Below are 16,568 nucleotides of genomic sequence, written 5' to 3'. Positions count from 1 at the left end.
TGGGACTTCCTGTCTCTGGGTCAAACAGCTTCCGGGAAAAGCCGGAAGAGACTGGACCCTGGACAGAATAGGGGGTAGCCAGCCCCTCCCCCTGGCCGCTACGGAAAGGTGAGTCCATGGGCCGTCCTGACGAAGTCAAACACTTAGTCTGGCCGTTTCAGGTGAGGACCTCCTTCCCTATCCAGGCATAGTACTGGTCCAATCACCTTTTAATTTCCCATGACTCCCCGCGTACGCAAGCCCCGCCCTCAGCCCCGCCCCGAAGTTTGAGGGGTGTGAATGGTTTGTGACCCCCTTACCTGACTGTACCCCTCACGGGCTGGGAAAACTAGGTTTGTGCACGGCGGCCGAGACCAGGCAGCCTTTCGGCTTGTGTGGGCCCACGGACCCCTCTCCAGCGCCGCGGGAATAGGACCGCCCAAACGCGGAGGCTTCTCCTCAGAAAAGGCAGGGTCGGGGATGCTCCCTCACCGTGCGGTCAGTGTCGCTCAGAGCGAAGGCCTCTGAAGCGGGAGACCTGGGGTCCTGCCCGGGCCCTGCCCGCTAAAGTTCCTGTGCCTATCGTTTTTGCCTCTGTTCGCCGCAGTTTCCTTTTCTGTAAATCGAGGTTAATGACGATCTTTTCAGAGGTTGGTTGTGGGAGTGATATATACTTGCTACCATTTATTTATTGAATAATTGCAATGTGCTAGGCATTTTTCTAAGTATTTTGCTTCGATGATTTCCCGTCATCTTCAAAACAACCTTATGAGGTAGGTACTGTTTTTAACCCCATTTTACTGACGAGAAAGCTGAGCCTCTGAGAAGTGTTATCCGAGATTACAGAGCTAGTTAGAGGCAAGACCGGGATTATAAACTTTTTTTTCCTGACCCCAAGGTCCATGTAATAAATAAGGATGTGGAAACTAGTCATGTTGCTATGTTCTATAAATACTCTTTGAGTACCTAGGCACTATGGTACATGTGACCCTTGTCTTCCAGACGTCTAGTAGAAAGAGATGGACAGGTATGTAAGTATAATGAAGTTTTATAGGTGCTGTGAGAATAGTCGTAATGATAATCATTAGACAGGATTTGCCCAGGGACAGCTGTGAAAGCAGATTTTCCGAGGGAAAGAGTAGGTACTCAAAGAGCAAGCTGAGGTCCTCCTGCCTTTCTAAGAAACTGCCAAGGGAGAACATGCACAGTGTAAAAAGAGAGATTGAGAGATGGATTGTGAGGCCTATTTTGGAGTCTTCCAGATCAGTTCTACTCAGGTTGTGGTTTTGCAGTTGTAAGCCTATGGTGAATTAGGAGGGTGGTGTTTCTGATGTCTGTCCTACTTTGCTCCTCAGGGCTTGCCAGAAGAGTTTCAGAGGAGGCAGACACAATGTCTGCTGCATAGTGTGTGCTGATGACCTCTATAGGGCCTTTGGGGTTTTCCGGCTCTTTTGTCCTTTTGGGGAGGTCTGACTCGGGTTTAGATGATAAATTTTCTTTGGCTCAACTTCTGGACCTAGATATGTGACCATAAATAAGATAGGGTTCAAATGAGACTATCTGGCAAGAGTGGTTGCACTGTGCTTCCAAAGGGGCCCTCAAATAAAATATTCTAGGCTTTTTGCTCTCTCTGAGGCCACCTTGGAGTCTTCTCAGTGGGGCATAGTTGCTTGACCAAGTGATAGAAATCCTAGAGAAACTCAGGGCTCAAGAAAAGCAAATGTTTTTCCCCACTTACCAAAAAAGCAACAAAGCTGTAAGGTTTTCCTGATGACCAGTGCTCGCTGGGGGGTTGGAATGTGAGAGAAGGGTGTGGAACTTGAAAGTTAGAGTTTCACAACAAAGGCAAAAGGTAAATCCTTAGCTTTAGGTTGGGGGTCCAGAGTTAGGAAGGTTTGTTCCCCCTTATACAGGACAGTGAACGCCACTTTCTTTTAGGGCTGGGTCAGTTAAAACCAAAACAAACTAGAAACCTGGTTGCAACCCCATAGGCCCTGCTGATGCTATCCCCCTTTGTTCCTGCAGTGTGGACCCAGTCAGCAGCCAGGCCATGGAACTCTCTGATGTCACCCTAATTGAGGGTGTGGGTAATGAGGTGACTGTGGTGGCAGGTGTGGTGGTGCTGATTCTAGCCTTGATCCTAGCTTGGCTCTCTACCTACGTAGCAGACAGCGGTAGCAACCAGCTCCTGGGCACTATTGTGTCAGCTGGCGACACATCCGTCCTCCACCTGGGGCATGTGGACCATCTGGTGGCAGGCCAAGGCACCCCAGAGCCAACTGAACTCCCCCATCCATCAGAGGGTAATGATGAGAAGGCTGAAGAGGCTGACGAAGGTGGGGGAGACTCCACGGGGGAGCCTGGAGCTGGGGGTGGTATTGAGCCCAGCCTTGAGCATCTGCTTGACATCCAAGGCCTGCCCAAGAGACAAACGTGCCCAGAAAGCAGCAGTCCAGAAGTCCCTCTGAGATCTGAGGATAGCACCTGCCTGCCTCCCAGTCCTGGCCTCATCAATGTGCGGCTCAAATTCCTCAATGACACCGAGGAGCTGGCTGTAGCCAGGCCAGAAGATACTGTGGGTGCCCTGAAGAGGTGAGTGGGCTGGAAAGTGGGAGGCTTTTCATACCCCATGTCCCCAACTTTGGTTGCCTCAGGAGACTGGTATAGACATGGGAGCATCAAGGAAGTGTCAGGTCCAGCCTCTACTAGGGATGGGTGGGATCTTTTCTTGAAACCCACCCTTCAATTCTCCCCCAGTGCCTTGCTTTGTTGGTCCCGGCCTATTTGTCTTCTCATTCCTCGCCCTCTCTTTCCTTCTATCTCTTTCATCCTTACAGTAAATACTTCCCTGGACAAGAGAGCCAGATGAAACTGATCTACCAGGGCCGCCTGCTACAGGACCCAGCCCGCACACTGCGTTCCCTGAACATTACCAACAACTGTGTGATTCACTGCCACCGGTCACCCCCAGGGTCAGCTGTTTCAGGCTCCTCAGTCTCCCTGGCCCCCTCCTCAGCCACCGAGTCCCCCAGCCTTGGTGTCAGCGTGGGCAGCCTTATGGTGCCTGTGTTTGTGGTGCTGTTGGGTGTGGTCTGGTACTTCCGTATCAATTACCGCCAGTTCTTTACAGCACCTGCCACTGTCTCCCTGGTAGGGGTCACTGTCTTCTTCAGCTTCCTAGTATTTGGGATGTATGGACGATAAGGACATAGGAAGAAAATGAAAGGCATGGTCTTCCTCCTTTATGGCCTCCCCCATTTCCTGGCCAGAGCTGGGCCCAAGGGCTTGGGAGGGGCGAGTGGAAAGGATGTGGTGGGTCCTTTTCCAAGGGACACAGGAGGCAGGTATAGGGCCTTCCCTTCATGTCCATGAGGATACAGACATCCCCTCTGTGCAAGCACAACTCAGGTAGAATCAGGGATGTCATCTTCCTTCACTTTTAAGGTCCTGAAGTTCAGAGCCAAGCTGGTAGCCCAGCTCAGTGGGGAGCCTGGGCTCTGAGGATTCCCTCCTAGCTGTGACCGAAGCCCTTCCCGTTGTCCTGCATGTGTGCTCCTCAGCATCCAGGGCTGCCTGCCAGGGCAGCTCAGCATGGCCCCAGCATACTTCTGTAGGGAGTCCGGAGTATCTTTTGATTCCTTAGTGGAATATCCATCTTTTAAAACTAAACTCACACAGGCAGGAATGAAGATTGTGTCAGCTTGCCCTATAGGCACCTAGCCACCCCTCTCTTCTCCCTCCACCCCTGTACCAGGAATAGGGTGTCCTCCATGTCCTGGACAGTTTCCAGTGTTCAGTGTTCTCCCTTTCTTCAAAGCACTTTGCTTGTATTTTTTTTTTTAATAGTCCTTTATAGAGCTCTGTCAGGAAGGGGATTGGGGCACAAAGCCAAGCCCCCAGCATTGGGAGAGGCCACAGCTGCTGCTACCCTAGGCCTGAGGTTGTAAGCAAGACAGCTCTGGCCCTCAGCCAGTGCCCTACCCTGCCTAGCTCCAAGGACGAGCTGTGGGTATGGAGCACTGGGCCCCAGGCCCTTGTCTCTGGGGCTCTTGGATGGTCAGTGTCTGTGACTGAATAAAGTTCCATTTTGTGGCTGTGGAGCCTCCTGTGACATTAAGAGAATGGCTTTGCTCTGCCCCCAGCAACATGGCAATGAGGGTGGGTAGGCCAGGCTACCAATGGGAGATGCAGTTTATTTACACCAGCAGCCATGGGGGCAGGGGAAATACACAGCGTTTACAAAGTTAGCTACCTGTACAGGATGGATTACATATGCAAAAATAAAAATCTCAAGACCACAGGACAGCGTGAGCCCCACCCCCCTCCCCCAATGACCCCAGCATGCGGTAATGCCAGGCGGGTGGCCCCTGGGCATGCGGGGGGGAGTGATGCATGGAAGGAAAAGCCACCAGCCATGGAAATTAGTACAGAACCCCCCCACACACACTCAGACACATGATAGGATACAGGGTGGACGACACCTAGCCGGGGTGGGAAGGATGGGAATTGAAACCCACACAGCCTGCTGTTAGAGGGAAGGGAATGGGGAGCTCCTAGCCCCTGTTCAACTACATGGTAGGGGGGCATACTCTCCCCAGAAGGGAAGGGGTTTGCTCCCTCAGGGTCCCTGCTGGACCAAGCCCATCTCTTACCCAGCCTGGGCAGGGGGCTCTGCCCTGAGGGCGGGCCAAGGAACAATGGGGAAGTGGATGTGGACAAACCAGTTCCCAAACTACTTCCCACTTCTCCCTCCACAATCAGAAGGGGGAAAGGGAGAGGCCAGAGGGGAAAGGGTATATTAGGGCCTGAGCTGCAGCTGCCTCTCAGAAGGGAGAGTGGCCCCTGGCCTTCCTCCCTTCACCTTCAACCTATTCCCAAGACATCTTTTGGGAGTAGGCTGGAGGCTGAGATCCTCCTTTCCCTCTGCTTCCCCTTAGAGGGAGAAGACTAGAGGGTCAAGAACAGAGGAGCCCAGGCCCACAATTCATTCTAACTCCTGCCAAAATCTGTTTGGCTTTTTTTAAAAATCACAATTCTTGGGTTAAAAACCAATTTGTAACCAGGCGTCAGCCACAACCAGAATCACTCTGGGGGGAGGTTGGGGTTCCAAACAGGGTACTGCAACCTCATCTCAGTTCCCTTAACCCTCTAGGATCCCTAACCCAAATCAGTCCAATCATTCCTGGGTACTAGCTACCCAAATGTGGGATAACTCCTCCTGGGAGGAGGGTAGGGGACATATCCAGCAAATGCCAGAGAACTTGGCTCAGGGTCAACTCCACCCGTGTCAGTCAGCTCCGTTCCCAGCCCAGACTGCAGTCCTCCAGCTTGGCTCCTGGGAGTGATGGTGCCCGCATGGAGGTGGGATGGTACATCTCTTCAGGATGTAGACCAGGCAGGTGGGCATACTAGCATGACAGTCCCACAGAGGAGCAATGCCTAGACATGACACCCCTTTCCCCTCCACTGACAACCCAGAGCACAGAGACTATCCTCTTCCCACCCCACTCCTAGCAAAGAGGGAGAGGTAAAAGATCAGGATTTTCCTCAGAGCCCCAAACCACAAGTACAGAATAAATAACTTAAAAGCGGCTAAGGAAGGGGGAAACGGCAGGCTTCAGAGGCAGGAGCATTGAGAGAGGAACTGAAGCTGGTCAAGGTGAAAGGGGGGGTGGCAAGCAGCAGTTGGGAACTTGGGTTGCCCTGGTAGGGCAGTGGGGCAGGGTAGGCAGGAGGAACATGGGGCCACCCCAGGAGGGTGAGGCTGGGCCCCTTCCTGGGGCAGGGAATGAGGTAAGAAAACATTTCAAATAAAGCAGCACCGTTCCCTCTCACCTTGGGGCCCCCACTCCTCACCAGCCCTGGGTTAGGGAGGAAAGGTAGGGGGAGTCATTTTGATACACAGCTCCCTCTTCCTACCCTCCCCCTGCCCATTCCTTGAAGCTGTAGAGGCTGGAGGCCCTTTCCTGGCACCCAACAATAAAAGGACAGCTCCTGTTGCCGAGGAGGCCCATGGGGACTGAGGGGAAAGGGCTGCCCCTGTGAGGGGCAGGGAAGGCGGCAGCAGTTCTGGATGCCTACCTCAGCAGACAGCTCACTGTGCCTGCCTACCCCTGGGATTGGGGGCATTTGATAGGATTCTGCACACAGGACACGCCCAGCCCTGCCCCTCAGCTCCAAGCACCGGACCCATTCACATTGCTGAGGGAAGCTGGGGGAGGCCGCCTCCAGGCTCAGCTTCCAACCCATAGCCTCCCGGGTAGCCACAATGCTCCTCGGCAGGGCTTAGTCCAGTTCCTGGGGTGGGGGGCAGGCAGTGCCCTGGCACAGTGCCCATGTCAGGCCCCTGGCCTTGCTGGACATCCAGTAACTCACAGAATAAATAGGAAAACCGCCTCCCCACCAAATTTATGTCCAAGGCATAATATGTCCAGGTCTGAGTCCTGCTTGCCAAGGGGTCGTGCTCCATCACAGAGGACCCTGACACCCCCCAGGGGTGCATAATTGGATCCTCTGCCTGCCTGGCCCACCAAGCTTCCCAAGCCCAGACCCCCAGCAGCCGTCCATTTGCCAGGCTATGCCACCTGGGTGGGGGTCAGGAGAGAGGGCTCTGCTCAGCCAAAGGCTATCCCTTGCACCCAAGTCAGTTGATGTCATCATAGATGCTGGGCGTCGGGGGTGCCGGTGGCTTTGGCTTCTTCTTTTTGTTGGAGCCTAGGCCAGAGGCAGTCCCTACCAGGCTCAGATGGGATTTCTTTTTCTTTGTTTTCCGTGACTCAGAGCTGTTGGTACCTAAAGAGAAAAACAACAACAAGACATGAGGGCAGGGTTGGGGTAGGAGAACACAAGGTGCCCCCATTCCTTTGCTTTAGGCCCAACTGGATCACCTACCTAGACCCCATCCCTGATTCTCACTCGTCTTGGAGGAGCCTGAATCAGAGGGTGAGAGATCAGAGGAGCCATCCCACTGAAGTCGGCTGATCAGAGCCTGGCTGTCAGTCATGTCAAAGCTGTCATTATCCAGGGAACTCTCGACCTCTGGAAGGACGCTGAAAAAAGGAGGGGCCAGAGAAGGGCTTTAGGGATACCAATCATCATCCTAACCTGCAACCCACCACCCTTTTTGGAGGATCACTTACGCTGAGGGTCCGAGGAAGTAAATCCGCACGGCTCGCCGCTGCTCATCTGTGTGCTGGGGGCAACGCAGGGACCTGGTGGGGAGAGAACGATCAGACCCTGACAAGGCAGGAAGGATCTGAGGAACTCAGGTGAAACCCCTCCCCTCGGCAAAGGCGGGAGGGATGGGCACCAACAGGGAAGTAATGAACAGAGAGCCCCCAGATTGTGGCCTAAGGCCTGACCATTAGAGGAGGGGAAGGGAAGGGTGGGAGTCCCATTGCTCAAGTCCAGGGGTACTCCCTACCCATGCCCAGGGTGAATGTGCAGGAGAGCCCTCTGGCCCCCTTTCTAAGTTCTGAGCTCACCTTGTGCACATCTTCTTGGTGTGTTCAGAAATCACCCCACATTGCTGGAAGAGGAATATAAGCTGAAAGAAGGGATGGAGGGGAACCTACTCTAGACCCTAGATGTTCTCCTCTGTATAAATGCTAGATTGCACAAGCAAAAATAGTCCCAAGGTGTTCCGAGCAGACGATCGGTCCCAGACCACCATTGACCAGGAAACCTAATTCCAGAGAGAGAACTATATGGCCCTGACTGCTATGTCACCAGCCTCCTCCAGGGCCTTGACCACTGCATGTGGTTCCAGCTCACTCCCCAAGGTTTTCCCTTCCCTAGTCCCTCACCGTGGTGAGCAGGCTACGCAGCTCTTCCGGTCCCAGAGTCTCATAGCTGATCCCAGTTGAGTTGTTATACTGGGGGAGAACCAGAGGTACAGGTTAGAGAAGCATCCAAAGAAGGTGGATGGGGTGGGGTGGAAAACCAGTCTCTCTCATCCCTTTCTAAGAGAGGAGGCCTTAAGACAGCCTGGCAGTTTTCCAATGATTCCTTCCATCCCACCTGCACATGGGTGAGGGAGGGGTTGGGTCCCAGAACATAAATATGCAAAACCTAACTACTACCCCATCTAGTGCTTTTGGCTGTTAGCATTAATCCCCACTTGTCTAAATACCACCCAACCCATAAAAAGTAAAATGAGAGGGAACCTAAGAGGGGCAGCCCCTACTCACCTTAAAAGGATCCGAATTGCTAAGTTCCCCTGAAGAAGAAAAAAGAAGGGGAAGGGTGTTTGATGCAGAGGTACAGACAGAGAACCCTGAAAATAACCAGAGAGGAAGTGGGGGTGACAGAAGGATCACAGGCCCTCCCTCGATACCCCTGTCCCCCAAGCCCCCAACCTCCATCCTCCAGCAACGAGTCCCAGAAGACATAACTAGAATCACTCCCATTGTTTCAGCCCCACTTACCATTTTTGTGTTTTAAAGACTTGGATCTTCGAGGGGAATTGGGGTTCTGGAATGGGAGATACCATAGCTTTGGGGAAAGGGTAACGATAAGGGGGAGCCGAGAACCCAGGGAAGGAAAAAAGATTTGACAAAGAAACATCCTCAAATTTCTACTCTTTCTTCCCAGTAAGAGGCCTGTCTACCCATATTCCCCCTCCTCCACCCCTAAGGCCTCTGCTGCCCTCCTGCCCACAACAAACACCCTCATCCCAGAACCCAGAGGCACCCAATGACCTCAGACTTGAGTCAAGATACCCGAGGACTCCCTGCCCAAAGGGGAGGGTATCTGTCCTTCGCCCAAATTTCCCTCATGCTTGCCCCAGCTCTCACCTTGTCTGATTTTCTCTTCTTGGCTGTGTAGGACAAAAGGATAAAGGGCAGGGTCACTTTAAGTTCCCAATCTAAGGACACCGAAAGAAAAGTACAAAGCTACACTCTCCCCCCTCATTCAAGATAACAACTTGTGATCATTACACACCCAATTCCTGCTGGCCAGCCTCACCCCAGTGCCCCCCAGGTTTCCCAAGATCCCCAAACACCTTTCTTCTCTGAGCCATAGGACCAGTCGTTGTCATTGATGTCATCATTATCCTCTTGGTCACTCTCAGACTTGTTCATACTGTTGCTATTGGCAATCCTGATAAGGATAGGGAAGAGAAGAGGTCAAGGCTGCCACCTCTCTCTTGCTTCCAACTTCAGCGGTATACTGGAGCAACTGGGGCCAAGCATGACCCACCCTCTGTACCCTACAAATGCCCACAGGGGACTATGCCATAGTACAAGCCGCAAAAGATGAGCAGTTCTGGTTCTAGCAGGGGAAGAGGCCCTCACCGGCGGTTGGCGATTCGGCTGCTGTTCCGACCCATTCCCAGGCACTTCTCCAGATGGGGAGCAAAGCGGGAGGCGGCAATGCTGCGGCTGCAATTGGGGCAAACACACTCCTTGCTCTTCCACTGGTTGAAAACCTGTCCAAAGATGTCCAACCCCGGCTGGTCCACGATCTCTGGGGACAGGAGAGGCGTGGCGATCAGGGCAGGCAGGGGAAGCTCACCTCAGGTTCCCACCCATGGCCCCACAGCCTCTTCGAAACCCCTGCCTAAGCTCACAGGAGCTCTAAGCTCTACATCTGGTGTGGTTTCCAGAGGAGGAACCTCCAAGCACTACCAGGGCAGGGCTAGACTGCTCTCCTTCAACCCTGAAGCTCACCAAAATCCTTCATGCTATCAGGGTCCGTGTCGTCCAGGAAGAAGTAGCCACACTTGACAGCCCGGTGTACCTCAAAGCAGAATCCCAAACAAGAATCCTCAACCAGGTCCGCATATATCTCCTGAGCGATGGCCTGGGCCCAGGGGAGAACATCCACGGTCACAAGAGTCACAGTCCCTGGACTGAGAGCAACTCTCACCAACCAAATTTCCTGCCAATTCACCCTGGCCAAAAATAATGCTTTCTTTGCCATTTTTCCCCATCTTGACTTCGCCTTCTTTCTTCTTCCGGATCCTTGGGCCTTTTCAGCTGGCTAGTCCCTTTAAGGAACAAGACTGACTACCCAAATTCCTCTTTGGTGTGGATGCCAGATATAGAGACGTAGAGACATCAAGAGAAAGAACTAGAGGCACACGTGGGGGAGCCCTCACCTCTAGTTTGCTGTTATCCAGGCCAGACAAAGACATTTCCTCCATTTTCATTTGTAAACTCTTGTGGAGACGGCGCTCTGACTGCTCATAGCACAGCGGGCGGCAACACGGCTGCACACATGGGGGTGGGGGTGTTGGTGTGAGTCCAAGGCACCTCTGAACATTGCTACCTCCCCTCCGCACCTCGCTGCCCAGAGCTTAATCCTGGCATCAGGATATACCCCTCCCTAAGGCCTAGGTTCACTAAGTCTGGATGGTCCTTTAGGGCCTGAAACCCAAAGACAGCCTACTCCTTCCTTCCCAGGCCTCAACTGAGGCCCTGGGCTCTACTGCCAATCAGAGTCTGGATCTATAGGAGGCAGCAGCTCACCCCAGGTCCCCAAAACTCAAACCCCTCTTCCATACCCATGGTGCAATGCAGCAGGGGGAGGAGAAGGAACTCTAATGCCTCAAAGCAAACCCACAGGGTGTGGCAAAGAACTGCACACTCCTAAATACACTCCCCCCTTCCCCAGGCTCTCCTCAGAGTCACCTCTGCTTTCAGCCAGGATGTCCACTTGGGGGGGTACTGCTACCAGAAGTAAGGAATGGCCCTAGGACCCTACAACCTTCACCCCACTCTGTCTTCCCTTGAATTAAGCCTGCCACTACAAGGGGGTGGCAAAGTCCACAGAAACCTAGAGCTAAAAGGGCATTTCTAGCCAGCATGAACAAGAGGGGTAGAGCCCAGTGGGATGGCATGCTAGGAGTGGGCACTCCCCTTACCTGTTCTTCTTTTAGATAACCACCCACCCTCCCTCAGGACCTGCCCGGAAGTCTCTCCAAGAGCCCCAAAGTCCAGAAATCCCCACCAAAGGATTCAGAAACAGTGCCCACTGTCCGGGGCCCTTCTGAACGATGGGTACGAGTTTAAGGAGCTGCCGGCCTAGAGTGGGGTGGGGACTGACAAATGAGCCAGGGGCACTGGGGAGGGTAGGAGGCCGGGCCTCGGCTCTTCCCCCGTCCCTGCGGCACTGCTGCTGCATCATACCGACTGGGGGGAGGAGAGCCGAGCCACCGGAGGCCGGCGCCGGTCCGGGACAGACCGACCCCTAGAGAGTGGGCAAAGTGGGACGCGTCCCGGCCCCTCTCTTTCCCCACCAGCCAGCAGCCCTGACCGGCCAGGGAGAGGAGTCCGGGAGGGTGTCTCTATTGTCCCGGGGGCTGGGGCCTGGCTCCCTAACAAAGGCCCCGCGCCCCCTCCCCGGCCGGCCCTGCCCCGCCCAGGGGGGACCCAGACAGGGGGAAGAGTAGGGGGCCCCCGGCCCGGCCGGGAAGCCGGGGGAAGCCGGGCGTTTCCGCGTCGGCCCGGGGGGAGGGGAAGGGGCGCTGACCCAGACCTGGGGGGAGGGGGCCCAAGCCCCATGTCCGTCGGTCCGTCCTCGCCTCTCCCCGGGACCCAGGGCCCGGGGCCGGGGGGTCGGGCCACCCCCCCGCCTCGCCGCCTCACCGGGCGGCCATGGCCCCTTCCCCTCCCTTCTCGTCCCGTCGCCGCCTCCTCCTCCTCACCTCACCCCGCCCGCGCGCAGTCCGCGCGCCGTCCGCGCGCCCCTCCCCCCGCCCCCCACTCCAGCCCGCCTCTCCCGGGCGGGGGGTGCGGCGCGAGCCCGGAGCGCGCGCGCGTGCCGCGACCGGAGGATGGATGGATGGAGCGAGCGAGAGCGCGAGCGTGCGCGCGCGCGCCCCTCTCCCCCTCCCTCCGCGGGGGCTTGAGGCCAAGCGCGAGCACGCTCCAACCTCCTCCTCTTCCTCCTCCCGCCCCTCCTCAACACCCCGCCCCCGCCCTGCCTTCCTCTTCCTTCTTTCGCTTTCGCGCGCCCAGCGACTGCTCGCGCCTGCTAGAAGGGCCCGAGCGCGTGCATCTGCCCCGCGGCCGCAGCTCGGCAGCATTTGCTCCAGGGGGCGGGGACCGGGCGGGGGAGGAGGGGCGCCACGCCGCCGTCCAAAGTACCGGCGGACGGGGAAGGGGGCGGGGACGTGGGCGGGGCCTTCGGGAGACACCTCGGCCAATCGCCGTCTCGCTTCGGCCCAGCAGGCCCAATAGGATGGCGGTGGGTGGGGCGGCGTTCAAGGTGAGGTGCGCGGTGCGCTGGGGGTGGAGACGTTGTGCCGTCCCGGCCGGCTCCGGGGCGGGGGCAGCGGGTGGCGTCTAAAGAGAGCGCCGGCTCCCAGCCGAGCCTGGGACGCCTTCCGGCCCAAGCTCCCCCGCCCTTCCCTCGGGGCTCCCGGCTCTTTCTCACCCCCTGCCCCCCGACCTCGGCGTTTGCCCTGAAGCGTGCAGCCACTTCTGTGAAGAGGCTGGAGTTAAAGTGGGGCGCAGTTATCACCGCAGGGCAAAAAACCCGTGATGCCGTCCAAACCGCTGTTCCCCTGTTTCTAGTCGGGTCTTAGCCCATTCCAGGCCTGCGAATCGACAAACGCCCGAGATGAGGGTCCTCTGCTGCGGGTGGAGGCCGAGCTGTGCCTTTGAGCGGAGCGTCATCCTCGCCCTCATCCTAATTTAGATCCCACACCTGCTCTCCTTTCCTGCTTCCGGAACCCACGCTGGACCCCCCACCTCTCAGACAGCCTGCCTGGCACCAGTCAGACCCTTCTCCCGACCCAGTGTTACTCTCCTGGGTGTGCCCATATCTGCCCGCTCTCACTGTCCGCCTTTACCTTCTGAAAGAAAGGGCCCTTCTCAGACTCCCAGTCGCAGTAGATACCTAGATTGGCGCTTCCATGCCAGTTATTTTGTTACTGGAGTCCTGGAACAGGTATATGACAGCACTCTCCCCTCAGAAGATAAGATTAAACGGGGAAAGTTTTAAATCATATACTTTGGGACCATCATTTGCTCTTTAATCTTAATCTTTAGCAAACATTTACTGAAGAGATAGTATTAAGTGGTTAACACCAGGAGTCAGACCTGAATTTTAATCTGTGGACTTGACAAATGAACTTGGGTAAATGAGCTCTGAAGCCTCAGTTTCCTCTGTTGTCACTGAGTATAATGATAGTACCTATCTCATTAGGTTGTTGTGAGGATTGACAAGTCAGTGCATGTGAAACTCTTGGTGTAAGTGCCTGGTAAATCTTAGCTGTTATTCTTACGGTGCTCTGCAGGAATTCTTATGGTTGCATCAACAAATATGAAATAAGACAGCTGTGCTTCCTCAAGAAGTCCACAATTTGTGGAGTAGACAGACCTATAGGAAAATGATTGCCAAACCATGTGATAAAAATGAGAGAAGAGTATACAGTGGCTAGGAGGAGGGATCAAATTATGTAAGAGAGTTGGTCAGGAAAGGCTATTTGTAGTGGGAGATAGACCAGGTCAAGGTAAGCCAAGAAAGCACTAAACGTCCCAAACAGCAAACTCCAGAAGTATGGCTGGAACATAGGAATGGGTGGAGAAGCAGCACGTGGTGAGCAGGTCAGACCACACAGGACTAAGGGTGCTCTGAGGAGTTTGTGGGTTTTAACCCTATAGGCCATGGGGAGTCCTCAAGGGGAATCGTTTGAACAGACTTGCATTTCAAGTAGATCACTCAGGAGTATGGAGTCTGGATATAACCTTAGAAGTAGTAGGCTCTTATTATTTATTGAGGTGTTAGGGGTAAAGAGAGAAAGACCCTGAAAACACCTTTAACCAAGATGGGAAGCTCTGAGGAGATGTGAGGAGAGTGACAAGTTAATTTTGGGATATGTTGGAGTAGTTACTATGGGATCAGCTGGTAGAGACTCTCAGAAGGTGGTTAAACTTGGGTCCAGAGCAAAGGATTGAGCCAGGCCTTCAGGTATCTCCACAGTGGGAATCAAGAATTCACTCCAATGATATCGATCTGTCTCTAAATATGCCCAATGTATCCTGCCCTAAGGAATTCATACATGCCCAGGAAGTCTTTCTGTCTCTTCCCTGTTTACCTAAATCCTTCCTCACTTTCCCAGCTGTGGCCATCCTCAGATCAAACTACTTTACAACTTGACTGTACTATTCATTCAGCACTTGGCCTGGGCTGCTCTGTGGTGGTGACCTCTTCAGGTACATGCCCAGTCTTCACAGTTAGCACATCAATAAACACTAAGGACTGCACTGGTTCAGGCTCTGGGTGAGGCCCTGATGTTATAGCAGTGACCCAGAAAGTCATACTTGTCCTAGTGGAACTTATAGCCTAGCATAGCCTGATGTGGTAGAAACAAAACAGTGTGAAGCCATCCAGGCTGCTGAAGAAAATAATGGCATGGAGATTTTTTGTCAGGGGATCAGAGGAGGCTCCCCTGGAGGAAGTGATTTTCTTTTTTTTTTTTTTAGAAATTTTATTGGGGAACAGTGTGTTTTTCTAGGACCCATCAGCTCCAAGTCAAGTAGCTGTCTTCAATCTAGTTGTGGAGGACACAGCTCAGCTCCAAGTCAAGTCATTGTTTTCAATCTAGTTGTGGAGGGCGCAGATCACTGGCCTATGTGGGAATTAGACTGGTAACCTTGGTGTTATGAGCACTGTGCTCTAACCAACTGAGCCAACTAGGCACCCAGGAAGTGATCTTTTAAGTGGAGCCCTGAATTAACTAGGTGAAGAGGAATGTTCTAAGCAGAGGGAACAGTTATGTGTATAGGCAGAATGTGTACAGGCCCCGGAAGAGAGTTTGAGACATGGATGGCTGGTGTGTGGCTGGAGTTGGGGCAAAGAGGCCAGTACCGGCAACAGATCCCCCAGGGCCTTGTGGGCCATACTTATTCACTCATTCAACAAATGTTTCTTGTCAAATGTATGCCAAGCAATTTTACTGGGATTACTGTAATGAACATACAGATAAGTTGTCTTCTACTTGGGGAGATATACAATAAACAATAAATACATAAACAAGGAGATTTAGGAGAAGGCCACTCTAGAGAGGGTAGTCAGGGAAAGCCTGTCTGTGAGGTGACATTTGAGCTGAGGCCTGAAGGGTAAGAAAACCTATGTGTAAGTTGGGGGGCATAGCATTTTGGGCAGAGAACAAGTGCAAAGGCCCTGTGGAGGCATGTTTGAGGAACAAAAGAGAGATCACTTGGCTGGATCATTGCGAGTGGTTAGGAAAAGTGGGGTGAGAGAAGGTGGGAGAAGGGAAGCAGTGCCAGACCTTGTAGGGCCATGGTAAGTAAGATACGGTAAATTGTTAAGTTCAGAAGAAATCAGATTTGTTGGGTTGCTGTGTGCAGAATGGACTGTAGGGGGCAAGAGTACAAACAGGAAGACCAGTTTTAGGAGAACTTGGCAGAAGTTGAGCAATGGTGGTAGCCTTGAATAGGATAGGAATGGCAGCAGTGAACAAGTGTAGACAGATTTCAGAGAGACAGGGAAGTGGAATGGGTAGGTCTAGGCAAACAAATAAATGAAGAGGTAACAGAGGGAGAGAGGAGTCAAGGCTGAAACCCTGGTTTCTAGATTGAATGACTAGATGGTTGGTGACTATTTGGGGTCTTGAGGTATGAGATGCCTGCAAGATATCCCAGAGGATACACAGAAATCTGTACAGGTCTGCAGCTTGGACCAGCGGTTTCTATAGATACCACCTTTTGGAATGCTTACCTATGGGTGATAATTGGAGGTTCATAGAGTGACATGAACACCTAGGATAGAATGAGTAGGATCTGATGCCAGCAGAGTAGACCAAGTAATTGAGAGAAAGACAAGTACCTACTCGATATAATGATGAATATAGTGATTTTAATCACCTCAGGGGAGTGGTGAGTGTGAGGTGAGAAAATGGGAGACCATGAGGGGCAATGGGCTTTTCAGAAGCTTGGCCAAGAATAGAAGGGTTTGGGGTTGAGACAGAGCTCTTGGACAGGGCCTGGGTCTTCAGCTCTTGGTGGTTCCAGGAACACAACCAAAGCCTGTGCAGGGAAGGCTGTCTTCCTTATCAGCAGTCACTGAGGCCCAGCCCACTTCCCATCAGAAGTCTGGGTGGAGTTAGGAAAGTCACTCCTAACTTAGGGTGAGGCTGAGGACTCAAAGCGGGAGGGTTACCCCAGCTCCTGAAGATAAGCCCTTTTTAAACCCTGACCCTAGTAGCTCATCACCCCTTATTTCCCAAGGCAATGCATTCTGGGAGAAAATAATGTATTTGTTCACCTTGGACAATCCAAGGTGAACAAACTGAACTGAGAAAGTGTGAGAGCAGTAGCACATAACAATGTGCAGATAGGCTACCTATGGAAACTTCAGGAAAGAGGATGATTCTAGGAAGGGGCTAACAAGCTGGCTTCAAGGGTCTTTCCACATTGAACCTGCTGGGTCACCCCTGCCCCTCCACCTTCATTGATTCCAGTGACCAGACAGCAGTCAAACCTTTGTTTTTCACTTTATTGTACAAAAAAAGGGAAAACAAAACTTCCACAGTTGGCTTTGAGCTTAGGCAGACATCTCTAAGCCACTCCCTCCCACCTCCCATGATACAAATTCAAGTTGTGGTTGTTGTTGAA

The 16,568-nt window shown here is 53.4% G+C and overlaps 2 protein-coding genes across 19 annotated transcripts; one reads left to right on the top strand and one right to left on the bottom strand.

The window, feature by feature from the left end:
* TMUB2 (transmembrane and ubiquitin like domain containing 2) lies at window positions 1-4,075 on the top strand. 6 transcript variants are annotated; one of them, XM_019665624.1, is made up of 4 exons: window positions 94-108; window positions 333-752; window positions 2,005-2,571; window positions 2,817-4,075. In XM_019665624.1, exons 2-4 carry the CDS (start codon window positions 718-720, stop codon window positions 3,181-3,183), a joined length of 969 nt encoding a protein of 322 aa, XP_019521169.1. In that variant the 5' UTR covers window positions 94-108; window positions 333-717; the 3' UTR covers window positions 3,184-4,075. The 6 variants fall into 6 exon arrangements, with proteins under 6 accessions (XP_019521174.1, XP_019521170.1, XP_019521169.1 ...); XM_019665628.1 differs by lacking the exon at window positions 94-108 and having other exon boundaries at window positions 224-752; window positions 2,005-2,315; window positions 2,394-2,571; XM_019665629.1 differs by lacking the exon at window positions 333-752 and having other exon boundaries at window positions 1-108.
* A 77-nt stretch (window positions 4,076-4,152) lies between these two features.
* On the bottom strand, window positions 4,153-11,011 carry ATXN7L3 (ataxin 7 like 3). Of its 13 annotated transcripts, XM_019665620.1 has the most exons (13): window positions 10,614-11,011; window positions 10,082-10,192; window positions 9,651-9,783; window positions 9,276-9,447; window positions 8,984-9,081; window positions 8,775-8,845; window positions 8,406-8,472; window positions 8,169-8,254; window positions 7,785-7,853; window positions 7,464-7,525; window positions 7,119-7,190; window positions 6,871-7,028; window positions 4,153-6,771 (listed from the first exon to the last, which is right to left on the bottom strand). In XM_019665620.1, exons 2-13 carry the CDS (start codon window positions 10,130-10,132, stop codon window positions 6,623-6,625), a joined length of 1,188 nt encoding a protein of 395 aa, XP_019521165.1. In that variant the 5' UTR covers window positions 10,133-10,192; window positions 10,614-11,011; the 3' UTR covers window positions 4,153-6,622. The 13 variants fall into 13 exon arrangements, with proteins under 13 accessions (XP_019521165.1, XP_019521164.1, XP_019521153.1 ...); XM_019665619.1 differs by lacking the exon at window positions 10,614-11,011 and having other exon boundaries at window positions 10,082-10,580; XM_019665608.1 differs by lacking the exon at window positions 10,614-11,011 and having other exon boundaries at window positions 7,464-7,507.
* Window positions 11,012-16,568: the final 5,557 nt, after the last annotated feature.

Source organism: Hipposideros armiger, unplaced genomic scaffold (genome assembly GCF_001890085.2).
Source record: "Hipposideros armiger isolate ML-2016 unplaced genomic scaffold, ASM189008v1 scaffold_447, whole genome shotgun sequence".
NCBI classification, from domain to species: domain Eukaryota; kingdom Metazoa; phylum Chordata; class Mammalia; order Chiroptera; family Hipposideridae; genus Hipposideros; species Hipposideros armiger.
This window is presented reverse-complemented; position numbering and strand designations above follow the sequence as displayed.